The 14,168-nt window shown below is 35.7% G+C and overlaps 1 protein-coding gene across 1 annotated transcript; it reads left to right on the forward strand.

The window, feature by feature from the left end:
• The first annotated feature begins 769 nt into the window (after positions 1-769).
• LOC139877658 (probable histone H2B.1) lies at positions 770-1,336 on the forward strand. The gene has a single exon (XM_071865089.1). The coding sequence runs from the start codon at positions 801-803 to the stop codon at positions 1,224-1,226; it is 426 nt and encodes a 141-aa protein (XP_071721190.1). The 5' UTR covers positions 770-800; the 3' UTR covers positions 1,227-1,336.
• Positions 1,337-14,168: the final 12,832 nt, after the last annotated feature.

Raw genomic sequence — 14,168 nt, forward strand, 5'->3', positions numbered from 1 at the left:
AATGTATTAAATAAACTAAATCATACCGGATTTTTTGTTAAATAAATAAAAAAAAAGCCCAAAAGTTGTAATGAGCCCAAAAATTATTATTAACCTAAACCTCCATTCTCTATTTTCCGGTCTCCATCTTCAACTTTTACTTCTTGTCTTATTTTCTCTAATCCTCCATTATCAAAAAAAGGAAACAAAAAAGAGAGGAAGGAAATCGTTCTATTTGAAATCTCAGTCAAACCCCTCAACCAATCATAATTCCACACGTGGCAGTGACGGATCCCATTTTTTGCGTTAGGAGACTAACTAACGCATAATCCGTCGAAACTAATGCTTTGTTATATCCGTCAGTGAGCGTCAGAAATTGCCACATCATCTGACGGAGGCAAACTCACGCCTCGTTAGAACTGGTCTTAATGTTAGTTTGTTATTCTTATTCTTATTTTTACTAATTACGGAGTATTAGATATATAATATAATATATAATATATTAATTTAATATATTAATATATAAATATATAAAATTAAATAAAAGTGACTATAAATTGTGTAAGAAATCAATCAAAAACAACAATTTCCCCGATCCGGGTCAATACGTCACCATCCAATATTCCCTATTTCTAAACCTGTTCGTTGGATCACCACAAAATAAAATCCACGGCCAATATCATCAATCCACTAAACCCGATACCCACCAATCACAGGACATCATTCATCACCTATATAAACAAAACGACCATTCATAATTTCCTCAAACTTATTTCTTATTTACATTCATTTTTCTCAAAATAATTCCAAACACTTACGAAATGGCGCCAAAAGCAGAAAAGAAGCCAGTCGCCGAGAAGAAACCAGCTGAAAAAGCTCCGGCGGAGAAGAAACCAAAGGCCGGAAAGAAGCTACCGAAGGAGGCCGGCGCCGGTGCCGCCGATAAGAAGAAAAAGAGAAACAAGAAGAGCGTCGAGACGTACAAGATCTACATCTTCAAAGTGTTGAAGCAAGTGCATCCTGATATTGGAATTTCAAGCAAGGCAATGGGGATTATGAATTCATTTATTAACGATATTTTTGAGAAACTTGCTCAGGAAGCTTCTAGACTTGCAAGGTATAACAAGAAGCCGACGATTACGTCACGTGAAATTCAGACGGCGGTGAGATTGGTGTTGCCCGGTGAACTGGCGAAGCATGCGGTTAGTGAAGGGACTAAAGCTGTGACTAAATTTACTAGCGGTTAGATTTGGTATTGTTGCTAGGGTTTGTGGTTATGATGCAATTAGGGTTTGTAAAAATATGATTGTTGGTCTGAACTGGATTGGTTGTTAGTCTTGTATTTCTAAAGGTTGATTTTAATGGATTTTGGTTTTCTGAATCTTTATATATTTGTAATTGAGTTGATTTGAATTATATATGATCGCAAAACTGTTCTGTTAGATTAATTCGTAAGTGTAATAATTATGTTATGTGGGCACATAATGATGGGAGACGATTTATTATCTCACCCAATTTCTTATTGTTAAGTAGGTTCAACCTTGATTGTAAAAAATAAAATTTGGTAGGCTAACAGCCCCAAATTGAATGAACAACAAATCTAGTTAGTAAATTAATTAATTAGTAGGGCATAAACATTTTGTTAGGCTACAAGCCTGAATTTGCTGTGAAACAATGTGTTACAGAGTCTACATGTTGTTGAAGAAAGAATACATTTTGTATTTTGTTTAATATTAAGCCTTGAAAATCAGAAATTATAACTTAACAATAACAACTAACAAGTAATACTATCTCAGGAGATTCAATTGCAATTTCAAAGTATGTTACCAGTAAAAAATCAGCATAGAATTGCAGGATATGGTCATCATTAATAAAATGTATAAATCTCTTAAAATAATAGCAAATGATTCAAGTAAACAAGTAGCTAAAATGAGAATGGGTCAATATTATCACCTCTCTATTATCATAGTCGTGTTACTTGCGTATAGAGATGTATCAACTTTGTCCATCTTTATTAAGAGTGTTACAGATACCTGTTAAACAATATAATTAAATTTAACTACATCAAATATAACTACATCTTTATTAAATGTATCAACTTCGCATCGCTCGGTGCATCTTGGGACCATTATGGCTGAGGACGACCTTCTTTGCTCTTGAGCTTGGTTGGTTTCTTGCAGTTGTGTGGTTTCGGGGATGTCTACCATAAAGGTGCATGAGTGGTGTTTGGTCTGCTACGGGTGGTTGGCTCCTTGCTTGCGCAACAACTTCCACCCGGCATGCCTTTCGAGTTGCTGTCCACAAGGTCTTTATTATTTGAGGCAACAACAAGCGTCGCTTTTAGTGGCGTCTTGACCGCCACTTACAGTCTAAATTGATTTTCAGGCAGACTTTAAAACCCATGGAAACTTGATTCTAACATTTCCATGACGTCTCTTTTTATTTGTATTCTTATTTTTGCATTTTTTTTTATTTGTTTTCATTTTTTATTGATTTATTTAGTTATTTTTATGTTCATTATCCTACTTTTCTATCTATTTATTAAAACCTTTTTTTTTTAGCCGGAGTTCCTCACGGAAGCAATCTCTCTACCCTGTAGTAGAGAGGGGATGACTTTCTCTCCCTGGTGGGTGGGGAATTCTTTTCTCGACTCGTGGTTAGAGAAACGACTTTTCTTCTATTTCTGGGGTAGAGGAAGGATTGTCTACATCCCACCTCCCCCATACATCGCAGATGCGGGATTAGGTGTTGTTGTTGTTGTACATCAAATATAAATTATAATTATATCTTTGATGTGATTTCAGAAATATGATTAACCAAAAGTGGGAAATATGCATATGTTCCTTCAATTTACCCCAATGACAACTTGTGGTAGTCAATAGGCGATTCCACCAATGTCAACACACAACATATAAAACATACGTTCACACCAACACAAGCCGATTTGATAGATTTGTACTGGTATATCGTTGTCGCATATCGGGCATCTAACCGAGTCGAGATCTATCCCTCTTTTGTCCAACTCTTTTCGAACCGGTAACATATTCCTTAATGCTCTCCAAATGAACACGCCTATTTTTTCAGGCAGAGTTTCAGTGTCGGCAATGTTGGGTTGCAGCAGCTTCTTGTTTACGAGTTCGGTTAGCAAGGAGGTTGAAAAAGTCCCGTTACTTTGCATTGACCAAGCCCACGTGTCCTTTTCCTTTTTTCCATACTTGAAATCTGCGAATAAGTTTATTAAGGAGTGTAATTCAGTAAGTGAACGCCCACGATCCCTGCACCAATCCCAAGAAAATTCCCACGAATCATTGTGTTTTGTTATCCGAGCAGCAACCGTGGCGTTTTCATCCGAATTTAACCTAAAAACTCGTCAAGAACGTTCACAAAGTGGTTGATTGCCAATCCATACGTCCTTCCAAAAGAGTGTGTCAACACCGGTACTTAGCACTTTAACAAACGGGTTAGCAAAGTTTATATCGAATTTCATTAGTTCATTGTTAAGGTTTATGAAACCATTCCAAGTCGACCCATTATTACATGTATGGTTTGAACCCGAGAGCCCCAAACCCCCGTCCCGCCCATGAATACTTTTGATGACTTGAACCCAAAACGCGTCTTTTTCAATTCGAAATCTCCACCACCATTTTCCTAATAAAGCTAAGTTTTTAGCTTTTAACCCACCCGACTCAAAAGGCCCAAGAATTGTATCCCATTTAACCCAAGACATTTTCAAATTTTCCCTCGACCCACCCCAAAAGATAATCTCCGAGCCCTATGGGATACTTCTTTTGCGGGATGAGTGTTACAAAAGAAGCATTGCAACCTTTATTGAGTTTGTGGACCAGAACCAATCGATCGCCCTTATGAGGTCATCTTTAATCAACCACCAAATTTTTATGAAGAACTTCAAGTTGAAGCCATCGGGCCTGGGGCTTTCGATTCCCCGCAAGATTTTAAAGCTTCCGATATTTCGATTTCTTGAAATCTAGTTTCTAAGTATTTTGCATCTGATTCTGAGATAGTTTTGAATTCGAGGTTGTGCATTCCTTCGATGGACACATCAGTGGCATGACAAGAACTCTTCATATTAACTGGCCTAAGCAAAACATTGAGCAGACATAGAAACACATACACGATATGTATATGGGAATACATTAGAACACTAGAATCAGCAAGCATACACTAACCCCAAAGTCATTCTTTAACAGTTTACACAAAATCAAACAAGATATTAACAAAGGTGAAAACAAACATATATCCGATAGAATCATAACCAATTGTTATTAGTCGTAAACTTCGTAAAACAGTTCTGTTACTAGTTATCACATATGCATTCGAGTAACATAATACCAAGTCAGCTTTAGCGTACAAGCATGTTTTATTTAACTTCAACCAAATTGTAAGATGATTAGAAGCATAAACAATTACCCATGATATACTCGTCATTTAACCCCATGCATAGTAACTAACTAGCATAGAACGGACCGCGCTTTGTTGCGGTTCCATTTGGTGTGTTTTTGGTTATGCGATTCCAAGTGAAGACACACAACTTATATCCTACAGTGCATTTAAAAATTGATCTTTACAGAGTGAAAATAGGCATCAAAGTCTGACCTTGAAAGTCACCAAGTTATTGCAGGGGTATTGACAAATCAACTATGCAAGTGGGCAAACCAATATTTTCTGTTTCCTATATATCTATTGTTGTAATGGTGCAATAACAGTACTGTCAGTTTGTCGATTTGTTTGAAAATTTGTTGTCAAAGATGGAACCCAATTGTATATTGAATATTACAATTAAACCAATCACCTATTTAGCAATTTCACAACGTAAGAAACAAAGCCCTATACAATTAGGCACACATCACACCACACCATCAGGGAAAAAAGGTAGAATAATGAAAGGAAACCATACATAAAACAGTGTGAGCATGGCCTTTGACACATTGTGAGCAGGTAACATCATTGACTTCGAGTTTATCATCCGTAAATTTATGTATAAACTTCTTCACAAATCAAGTCATTAATCTTCTCTTCACTTGAAGGGTTCTAGATCCCGAAGTTTCTTTCTGATTTGTCCATTTGGTATCCTTTACAACAAAAATTATATACACATTATGATAAGACTATGAAATAAAAAACTAATCATAATAAATCAGCGCTCACATATAATGGTTCAAGTAAAGAAAATACATTAACTATTCTTGCACCAATAATTAAATTTTGTGGAACTGGAAGGAGTGCCCGTGTTACGTACCTGACATCGTAGCATTTCATGTTGAGTCATTCTGCCCGTGTTACATACTTGACATCGTAGCATTTCATGTTGAGTCATTATGTTGCTAGTATCATTAGCTGTTTACATCCACCGTATACTATATATGTAGCTTTGCCTGAAAGCTTAAATGAAATCACGTAATATTTAATATTAGGTTATATAAAAAAGATTGGTCTCGAATGAGAATAAATCATGGAGTATATGGTAAAACTAACCCAATTTTCTGGATCTATATTCAAACCCAATTTTCTGGATCTATATTCAGACCCTTAGAGCATCTTCCTCAATTACAACTCCAGATGCACCATCAATATTCACCTTTTGGTTATTCTAAAGCAAAACAATAATTGAATGATTTAGTAAAAGTACATGGTCAAGCAAACAAATACTTCTGTGTATTACATTAGCATACTTGGTGGGCTTTAGTTACAACATTTTCTTTTTACAGTAGCTTTTATGCAAAAAATGGTAGCTTACATGATACTATTACAATCTTGTGCTATATATATAATAATCCATATCTATATACTCTGTATATATATTAAAAAAAATGGTAGCTTACCTGATATGAGTGTGAGTCCAAAGGATGATATATTGATGGAAATCATCAGTAGGATCAAACCAAAGACCATAACTCTATTCTCTGTCAACATTTGTGCTTGCATTATCATAAATATTAGTCTGAATCCCTCATTTTTTGCCTCTAATATTACCCAAGAACGGAAAGTCAATTTCATCATGTTTTTTTTCCTCAGATATATCTCCATTTGACATGTGCAATGATAATTTCAAGCAGAAAGGTGTGTCAACAGTCCAAAGATAAAACAAAGATTGTAATGTTGACATGCACTACAAACACATGCATCACTGAAACAAAAATATAGAAAAAAGTAGTAAATCACATAATTTATACTAACAACAAAAGAATATAACTCTGCCAAATTTAAACACACATGTACGACTACAACTATGGATTACGTGTTACAGTGGCAATAAGATAGAAGTACAACAATCAAACTGAAATAACAAACTAACCAACTAAAGGAAGCCTATACCAATGTATGAGAACAGAGAGGGAAAAAGAACCCGAAAGGATGGTAACAACAACAATTGTTGAAGAATGGACCAAAGACGATGGCTGTAGCAATTTTTGAATCGGAACAGCTAAAATATCATCCACACCTACATGTAGAAATCACAACCTAAAGTTAACAATCGTACAAAATGCAGAAAATTTATTGGGATATCAAGTAAGCGTATGTTGAAACATACTTCAATTAAACAGCTTTTCATATGGAAGAAACCTTTGTAATCCTTGTATGTAATTGCTTGAAAAAAATACTATTAAAACAACAACTTTAAGATCTTTGGTACATTGTTTTGTTTCAAAAATCACAGTATAACCTATTTCTAATAATTTATAATTTAAGTAAACCATCCATGTATAGCTTACATGCTGTCGACATACTTTATTGTTTCGACTTTCCTTTCCCCAGCCAATGTCGACTTTAAAACCCTTTGTTGCAATTCCAAATAAATCTTCAACCACAACACGGATTAATATAACCAATCATATACTGAGATAATTACCTTTTCTAGTTGCCATTTTGTAACTCAAAACTATTATGCTGCTTCTATATCCATATTTATATCTATAAAAGCATATAATCAGAAAAAAACAAAAATAGGTCGTTTTAATTACAAAAACAACACATAATCATAATCATTATTTGTTACTTTAAAACATGAATCTAACAAAAGGTGATATGAAAAAAAAATTAAAACCAGATATAAATTAGGGTAATATACCATAATGAGTTCAAACTACGACGTTGGTTGCTACCAGGAGATTGGGACGACGGAGATAGCGCCAACATCAGTCATAAGCGCAACAACTGCGGCGGTGTATGACAACTGCAGGTGCTACCAACAAATATTGATCTCCTCAAAACCTAACTTTAATTCATATCCTCAATTGATTCTATTTGAAAATGAAAACATAAATTGCAAGAAATATGTTCAAGGTATCAACCCTAATTTATAACGCACGCAAACATATGAGGGTGAAAGATTGTGGTACTGGTGGAGAAAGACATAACAAATCCAAAAATGAAATCAGAAACCCTAATTCCACACACACACACACAAACTGATGAGAACTAAGTGTTGGGTAGTTTGTGTTGAGTTGGGGGATGAATTGGAGAAAGAGAGATGGAGGGCATGATTTGGGGAAGGTAGGTGTGTAGGTCTAGAAAGATCTGTGTTGTACCCTCGTATAACAGTGAAAGTCATTGTTTGTAGCCAATGGGATTACAGGAGTTTTACATGAGTGAGTATACAGTATAATGATTCAAATTTATTATTTACATATAACAATAACAAATTGCTAATTAAAACTCAAATAACAATAGTTATCACGACAAAGGACACCCGTTATCGCTATGCCCATATTTTGACACAAAATCAATTAAAATTAAAAATCAAAACTTCAAACAAAAAGCATATTCAAGCAACATCGACACAAAATCAATTAAAAATCATAACTTTAAACATAAAAATATGTTAATTCAGTTTATAATTTTTCTGTCTTCTTCATTTCTCAACGCCAAGGTTGTTTAATCAACCACTTATAACACTCATCATCTTTATCAATACCCATTGTCTTTCTGCATAAAATTAATTTATAATTAGACATCAAAATATCAACTTCTCTAATTTATTGTATATTCACATTTTTTGACAAGTCGCTTTAAATACCATGTGTCATACCTTTTGTGTGGGGAAACCAATGTCTCCACATAGAATTTAGAGAAACCTCCCTCTCGCTGACTGAGGGAAGCGATCTGTCTTAAACTGTCAAAAGTGAGTGACTGTTCATCGGAACTGTTATAGTCCGAATACTCATAGGTCCAATGTATAGATCGACAATAGCGCAATCCCTAACAAGTCCACATCTATCATTTAGGAATTTAAAGTGATGTACTTTATGTTTACTTTTATTTATTTATTTATTTATTTATTGTTATTCAATAACGTATAGCCGTTAAATAATTCCTAAAACGATTACATGATCTTAATAAATCAACTTACTTCCTAAAAAAGAAAAATACATTAATTAAACAACGATTATCTTCAATTCATGAATCTTCAGTCATCACTGTCAACTCATCCCACACTCACGTACGGAGAACCAGATTCATCATCACTATAAATAATATTAGCGATTTCATCCCTAAATTCAATATACACCTTAATTGTTTCGGTACGTATAATGGCTACCAGTCTTCATTGTCTTTAAGAAGTGTGGCTGGAACGCTGGCTTATTTGAAATACCATACCTGTTTGTGATCAACAGGTATGTTTTCCTTAAGAAAACCAAGCAAATTCGATAACCCAAACTGGCGAACATCGATATTGTACTCTATTTGCCAGCAGACCGTGTAAGTCTTCACTTCACGATCAAATTCACCACTGTAGTTTTTTTTTTGGACATCTGTTAGGATCACCCAGGTGAGACTTAACCACTCACGCGTTCATCTCCTATACAGTTATACCCGCCCCCAACTGCGTGCCAAGGAAACCCGCACCAATCCCATACGGGGCATGAATGGTAAAACTCCCTCCCTTTTACCCCCCAACGCGATGTGAGAAAGGTGCTACGGGTGGAATTTCATGGTAGGGATGAAATTATGGGTTAATATGTAGCCAACAGGGGTCGAACTCCTGACCTTCCCTAAAGGAGGTAGGCCACCAACCGCTGGACCACAACAGGAAAATAGTTTTTTGGGTCTTCGAAACCAGTTTTAAAACCGGTTTGGTATGGTAGGGGTGTAGAAACTTGAGACCAGTTTTAAAACCGATTCCCAAAGCTTACCTTCTGTAACGACCCTGGATTTTTCCAACATTTATTTATTAATAATTATTATTATTAATACGCGTGATTAAACGAATGTATGTTATTACATTTACATATTGCTTTGATTGCCCGTACTTGACTTTTAAGTGCCCGAAACGTCTTTGTGACACACGAAACTTCACGAATAATATTTCTAGATATTATTTGCATTCATGATTAAGGTTTATTAATCATTTTGATTAACTATGGCTATTAGTTAATTACTTGGGCTTTAATTGGTTTAACTTGTTATTATTTGGACTTGGGCTTGTTTAAAGATAATGGACTCATGAATTAAGACTTGTAAGCCCACCCTACATTATTTATGGACTTAGTTAGCCCATATCTTACTTGTAAGTATCATTTTTAAATGTAACTAGTTAGTTTGAACAATAAGAATCTAGTCATGCCATAATCCCCATGTAACCTATTCTATTAACCAACTTTTAACCTCTTTACATGCTAATAACCATCAAACACTCCCATTCTCCCTCCCATTGCAGCTGGCCGACGGTTTAGAGGCCTTTAGGGGTGTCTTTTGCTTCCATTTTTCATTACATCTCACTTGCATTCCTCTCTCAAAAACACACACACAATACTTGCTACTTTCTTCTCTCATTTTTCTCTCTAAACTAGTAAGCAACAAGACTTTTCTTCTTTTACTCTTACAAAAACCGTGACCCTTGATGCATCCATCATCATCATACTTTGTTTGTTTTAATCTTTGTTTACTTGTGTTGATTTCTAGTAATTGTTAGTTATTTACTTACTTGGTTTCAAGAATCTAACTTACTAGTTTTATTCTTCATTATATCTTGTATTTATCAAGAACACTCAAGAACATAACTTACTAGTTATGGTTCTACATATACTTTCTTAAAAGATTGCAAGTTCATGTGTTGATTAAATTCATACTTGAAGTTCATGAAGTAACTTTAAAGTTTACTTTCTAAAGATCAAACTTTGGTTTGAATCTTTAAAGTATGAACAACCACGAATAATTTACTTGTTTACTTAGTTTACTTCTTCTTGCACTTTACTTTCATGTAATTAGATTAAATGGTCAAGTACTACAAGTTAGTCTTGATCTCATTAATCTTGAACTAAAAGTTAACCTTGAAAGTTCAAGAACACACAAATGAGTTTTCTTCAAAAATAACTTTATATACTTATGCTTGATCTAGACTTTTGGGTCTTGGATCTTCAAGATCTAACTAAAGAACTATGTTCTACATCTTAAGATCTTGATTAGTTAGTTTACTTTCAAGTTTGTAACTTGTTATTAGCTTTAAAGTTCATGTATGTGTTAGATCTAAGACTTTGATGTAACTTTGGTTCATCAACTTCATACAACTCTTAAGTGAGTTGTGCATCATGTCTTAGACTTGCACTAGGGTTATGATGGTCAAGACTTGGTTAAGATGATGTAGATACATCAATGAGTTGTACACTTGAAGCTATATGCATCAAGGACGAGAACCATGATGAACATCAAGCACCAAGACCACCGGAACTCACTTAAACTTACTGTTTCTGTCCAAAACCTACTGACCTGCTGTTTCTGTAACAGACCAGTAGACCTGGCTGTTCTAACCATGATTTTCAAATATATCTTTTCGAGTAGATAACTTTTCATATAGGACTCATCTTAATCCGAGTTACGGTTTAGGATTTATGGCCCTCCGATAGTCACTAGGTCCTTTTAACGTTGTGCAGAAATTTCAGACCTACTCGCACTTAAACCGTCACCACGGTCAAACGAAGACGAGTTTGCTTTTGGAATTTTTACCACACTTAAGGGACTCATATACGGAGCCATGGACACTACTCTCACCTTAATTCAGTAAGGGTAAAGGCCGTGGTGACTGACTGAAGTCAGCCTTTGTTGTAAACTACTTTCATAAACAAAACTTACTTTACGCCTTTTGTTTGATGATGAATGATGATGACCCTTAAGACCTTATTTACATACTTTTAAACCTATTAAGATGATTTACTGACTTAGTACTACTTGACTTAGGTTGAGGACTTTCGGACCATTTACTTGCACACCTTTTCCGAACCGACTTTACGACTACATTATCATTGTGAGTTATAGCATTCCCTTTTTACTTTAACTTCTTTTGGGAACTGAGAATACATGCGGATTTTATGTTTTACATACTAGGAACGAGCACTTAAACTTTATATATGTGTGGGTTATACAACGGCATAAACATTCCCTTTAGCTCGGTAACGTTTAATCATTGGTTTTTGAACCGTGAATGCGAATCTTAGATATGGATCCATAGGGTTTGACATCCCCACTCGGGCTAGTCGCGCTAGCATTTAACGAGTGTTTAATACTTCGTAAACATACGCACTTTCCAAGTGTACTTTCAGGGGGTATTATATTATTAAACGTTAAGTTAGTTACCGAGTGCCCACGGTTGAGCATATACTTAAACATACTGATTTGGATTACTGTTTTGAAACGCTCTTTGTAGCACTGAAATCTCGTGGCCTACTTACATTACTGTTATACTTAAACTATAGCTCACCAACCTTTGTGTTGACGTTTTTAAGCATGTATTTCTCAGGTGCTTGAGGTTGCTAGCTTCCGCTGTGTACTAGTTGTGCTGTAGACACCCGCTGCTTAGAGTTGTCACCGCATGAACTACTTTATCTTGCATTCAAACTTTACTACTTTTGAACTATGAATTGTAACGACCATTTGGGGTCACATACACTTATTTATTTGCTTCTACTTATCGAAGCATACTTTTGGGATGTAAAACTTTCGACATTGATTATGACGTCACTTTTAATTATGAATGCAAACTCTTTTTGAAATCACATATAGTACTTAACCTTGTAATGATCCTGTTGTTGATGGTCCGTACATGATGATTTAGTACGGGGCGTCACATTTGGTATCAGAGCAATGGTTGTAGGGAATTAGGTTGCATTAGTGAGTCTAAGACCGACCCGAGTAGGATTCACTAATGGAACTAATCTACAACTTGCTAGTTTACTTGTTTCCGCTGAACTTACTGCATATTGCTGCTTGCTTTTACTGCTATATATCGTATACTGCTACTTGTATACACTACTGCATGATGATTATCTGCATTCGATTGCATGCTACTGTGTTATATTACTGTATGTTACTGCTTAGTACTACTGCATGCCACTACCTACTTCTACTGCTGTATGAACTTGTTGCATGCTACTATTACCTTTTACTGCTATGTAAACTTGTTGTATGCTTTTGCTTACTCTCGCTACTGCATGCTACTATCTTCTTTTAACATGTTACTTCGGTACGATACTGTTACTATTGCCATACTACGTGCTGCTGTAAACGATCTTGGCTGCTGTAGTTGTTATGCCTGATCACGCGCTTGCTACATATCTATTATTCGCTGTACTGACGTGGAGAACTTATCCTTCCCAGTTCAGATGTTTTCCTGAACTACTTTCCCGCTCGTCTAACCCTAAGAACTAGTAGTGTAATCCACCTGTTACTACTGCTCCACCGTTCCAGAGATCGAAATATTACCTCACGCAATCTAGAAGATTATTCAGTTGACACATACCCTGTACGCTTTCATGACCGTCACTTATATCTTTCATTCTTCACCACTACTCGACGACCTAACGACACTTCTGTACCTAGGCATTGGAGAAGTCGGGAGGACATCTCCTTTCACAAGTCATAGTATCTTCTCCTGATGCTCAAACACATCGTATTACTACTTGCTACACATACAACCCGACGCGAGGCCCTGATTGAATATTTAGAAGGAACCTAACGACGTTACCTGAATCCGAACCATTGAAGAAACTTTGGGACACTTAGGCAATAATACATGATCTACGGAACCTACGCACCCACATCGAGAAACTGTTAGATTAGTTATGCCGATTCTGTTTGAGATAGCATAGTTAAAGCACCATTAGATGAAATTGGGTAGAACTTGAAGTGATCACGTTACATTGACCATATGAAGTGATATTGGAATGAACGTACGATTTAGTACAATATAATGACGCCAGGCCAGCGTGATTATATTGAGGTAAATCATGCAGAAGTTCCAATGTTACTACATGGGGAATATGAGGTGATCCAGGGAAAACTTTGACAGGGATCACTTGAGCATACATATTATAGCCTGTTAAAAATAGGGAAAGAATAACCACGCAGCCTATATACTGTACAAGAAGGGCCTTGTTTGCAGAATTGAAAACCCAAAAATTTGTTATAGATGTCGACACCCTGGATATTTGAGGAAAAGTTCTCATATAGGAAAAACTTTAAAATTACCTGCGGTAAAGCAATCGTTATGGAGACTTGCATGGATCCTGATTCTAGTTGGGGTACGTTTCATCACAACATTTCATTGTCTTGAGGTTGTTTAATACTGGAGCGATAGAAACCTTATGACTAGAACCTTAGTGTTATGACTAATAAGCCAATACCAACCATGAGGGTTAAATATTCTATAGGACAAGCAAATAGTAAGTTGAGAAAGATAGAGGAATAATTTAAGGTAGTACTTTAAGATTAACAGGTGGGTCATTTGGAGATGACCTCATATTAACCAAACTTGGGAGTTTTAATGTAGTAGTTGAAAAGGATTAGTTACCTACGTACAGGCATATGTTATTTGAGAAGATTGATAGAATTTTTCACAGTAGTACAGTAAGATTTGATTTGGGATGAACTTTAAGATTTACCTAATACTCATCGAGCTAGGAAGCTTTGATGAAATAGTTGGAACGAACTGACTTTCAAGGATGAAAGCGGAACTTATTCTTAATGGGAAAATTTAATTGTATACCTCGCAAGAATGGTGAAACTATTGGGAAGAGAGGTAGCCCGAAAACTGAACCTTATTAGTTACATGACAACCACCCGAAATCCCACAATGGAAATGGGAAGAAATTCATCACTAAACTACCAGAGACGATGAGGCGATTAGGACATCATCTGGGTTATTATTGATCATCTCGTCAAATCTACTCACTTTCTAC

This window comes from Rutidosis leptorrhynchoides, chromosome 11 (assembly GCF_046630445.1).
Source record: "Rutidosis leptorrhynchoides isolate AG116_Rl617_1_P2 chromosome 11, CSIRO_AGI_Rlap_v1, whole genome shotgun sequence".
Lineage (NCBI taxonomy): Eukaryota > Viridiplantae > Streptophyta > Magnoliopsida > Asterales > Asteraceae > Rutidosis > Rutidosis leptorrhynchoides.

Excerpts from the sequence above, each read along its gene's own strand:
- LOC139877658 (XM_071865089.1), top strand. The coding sequence starts at position 801 with ATGGCGCCAAAAGCAGAAAAGAAGCCAGTCGCCGAGAAGAAACCAGCT.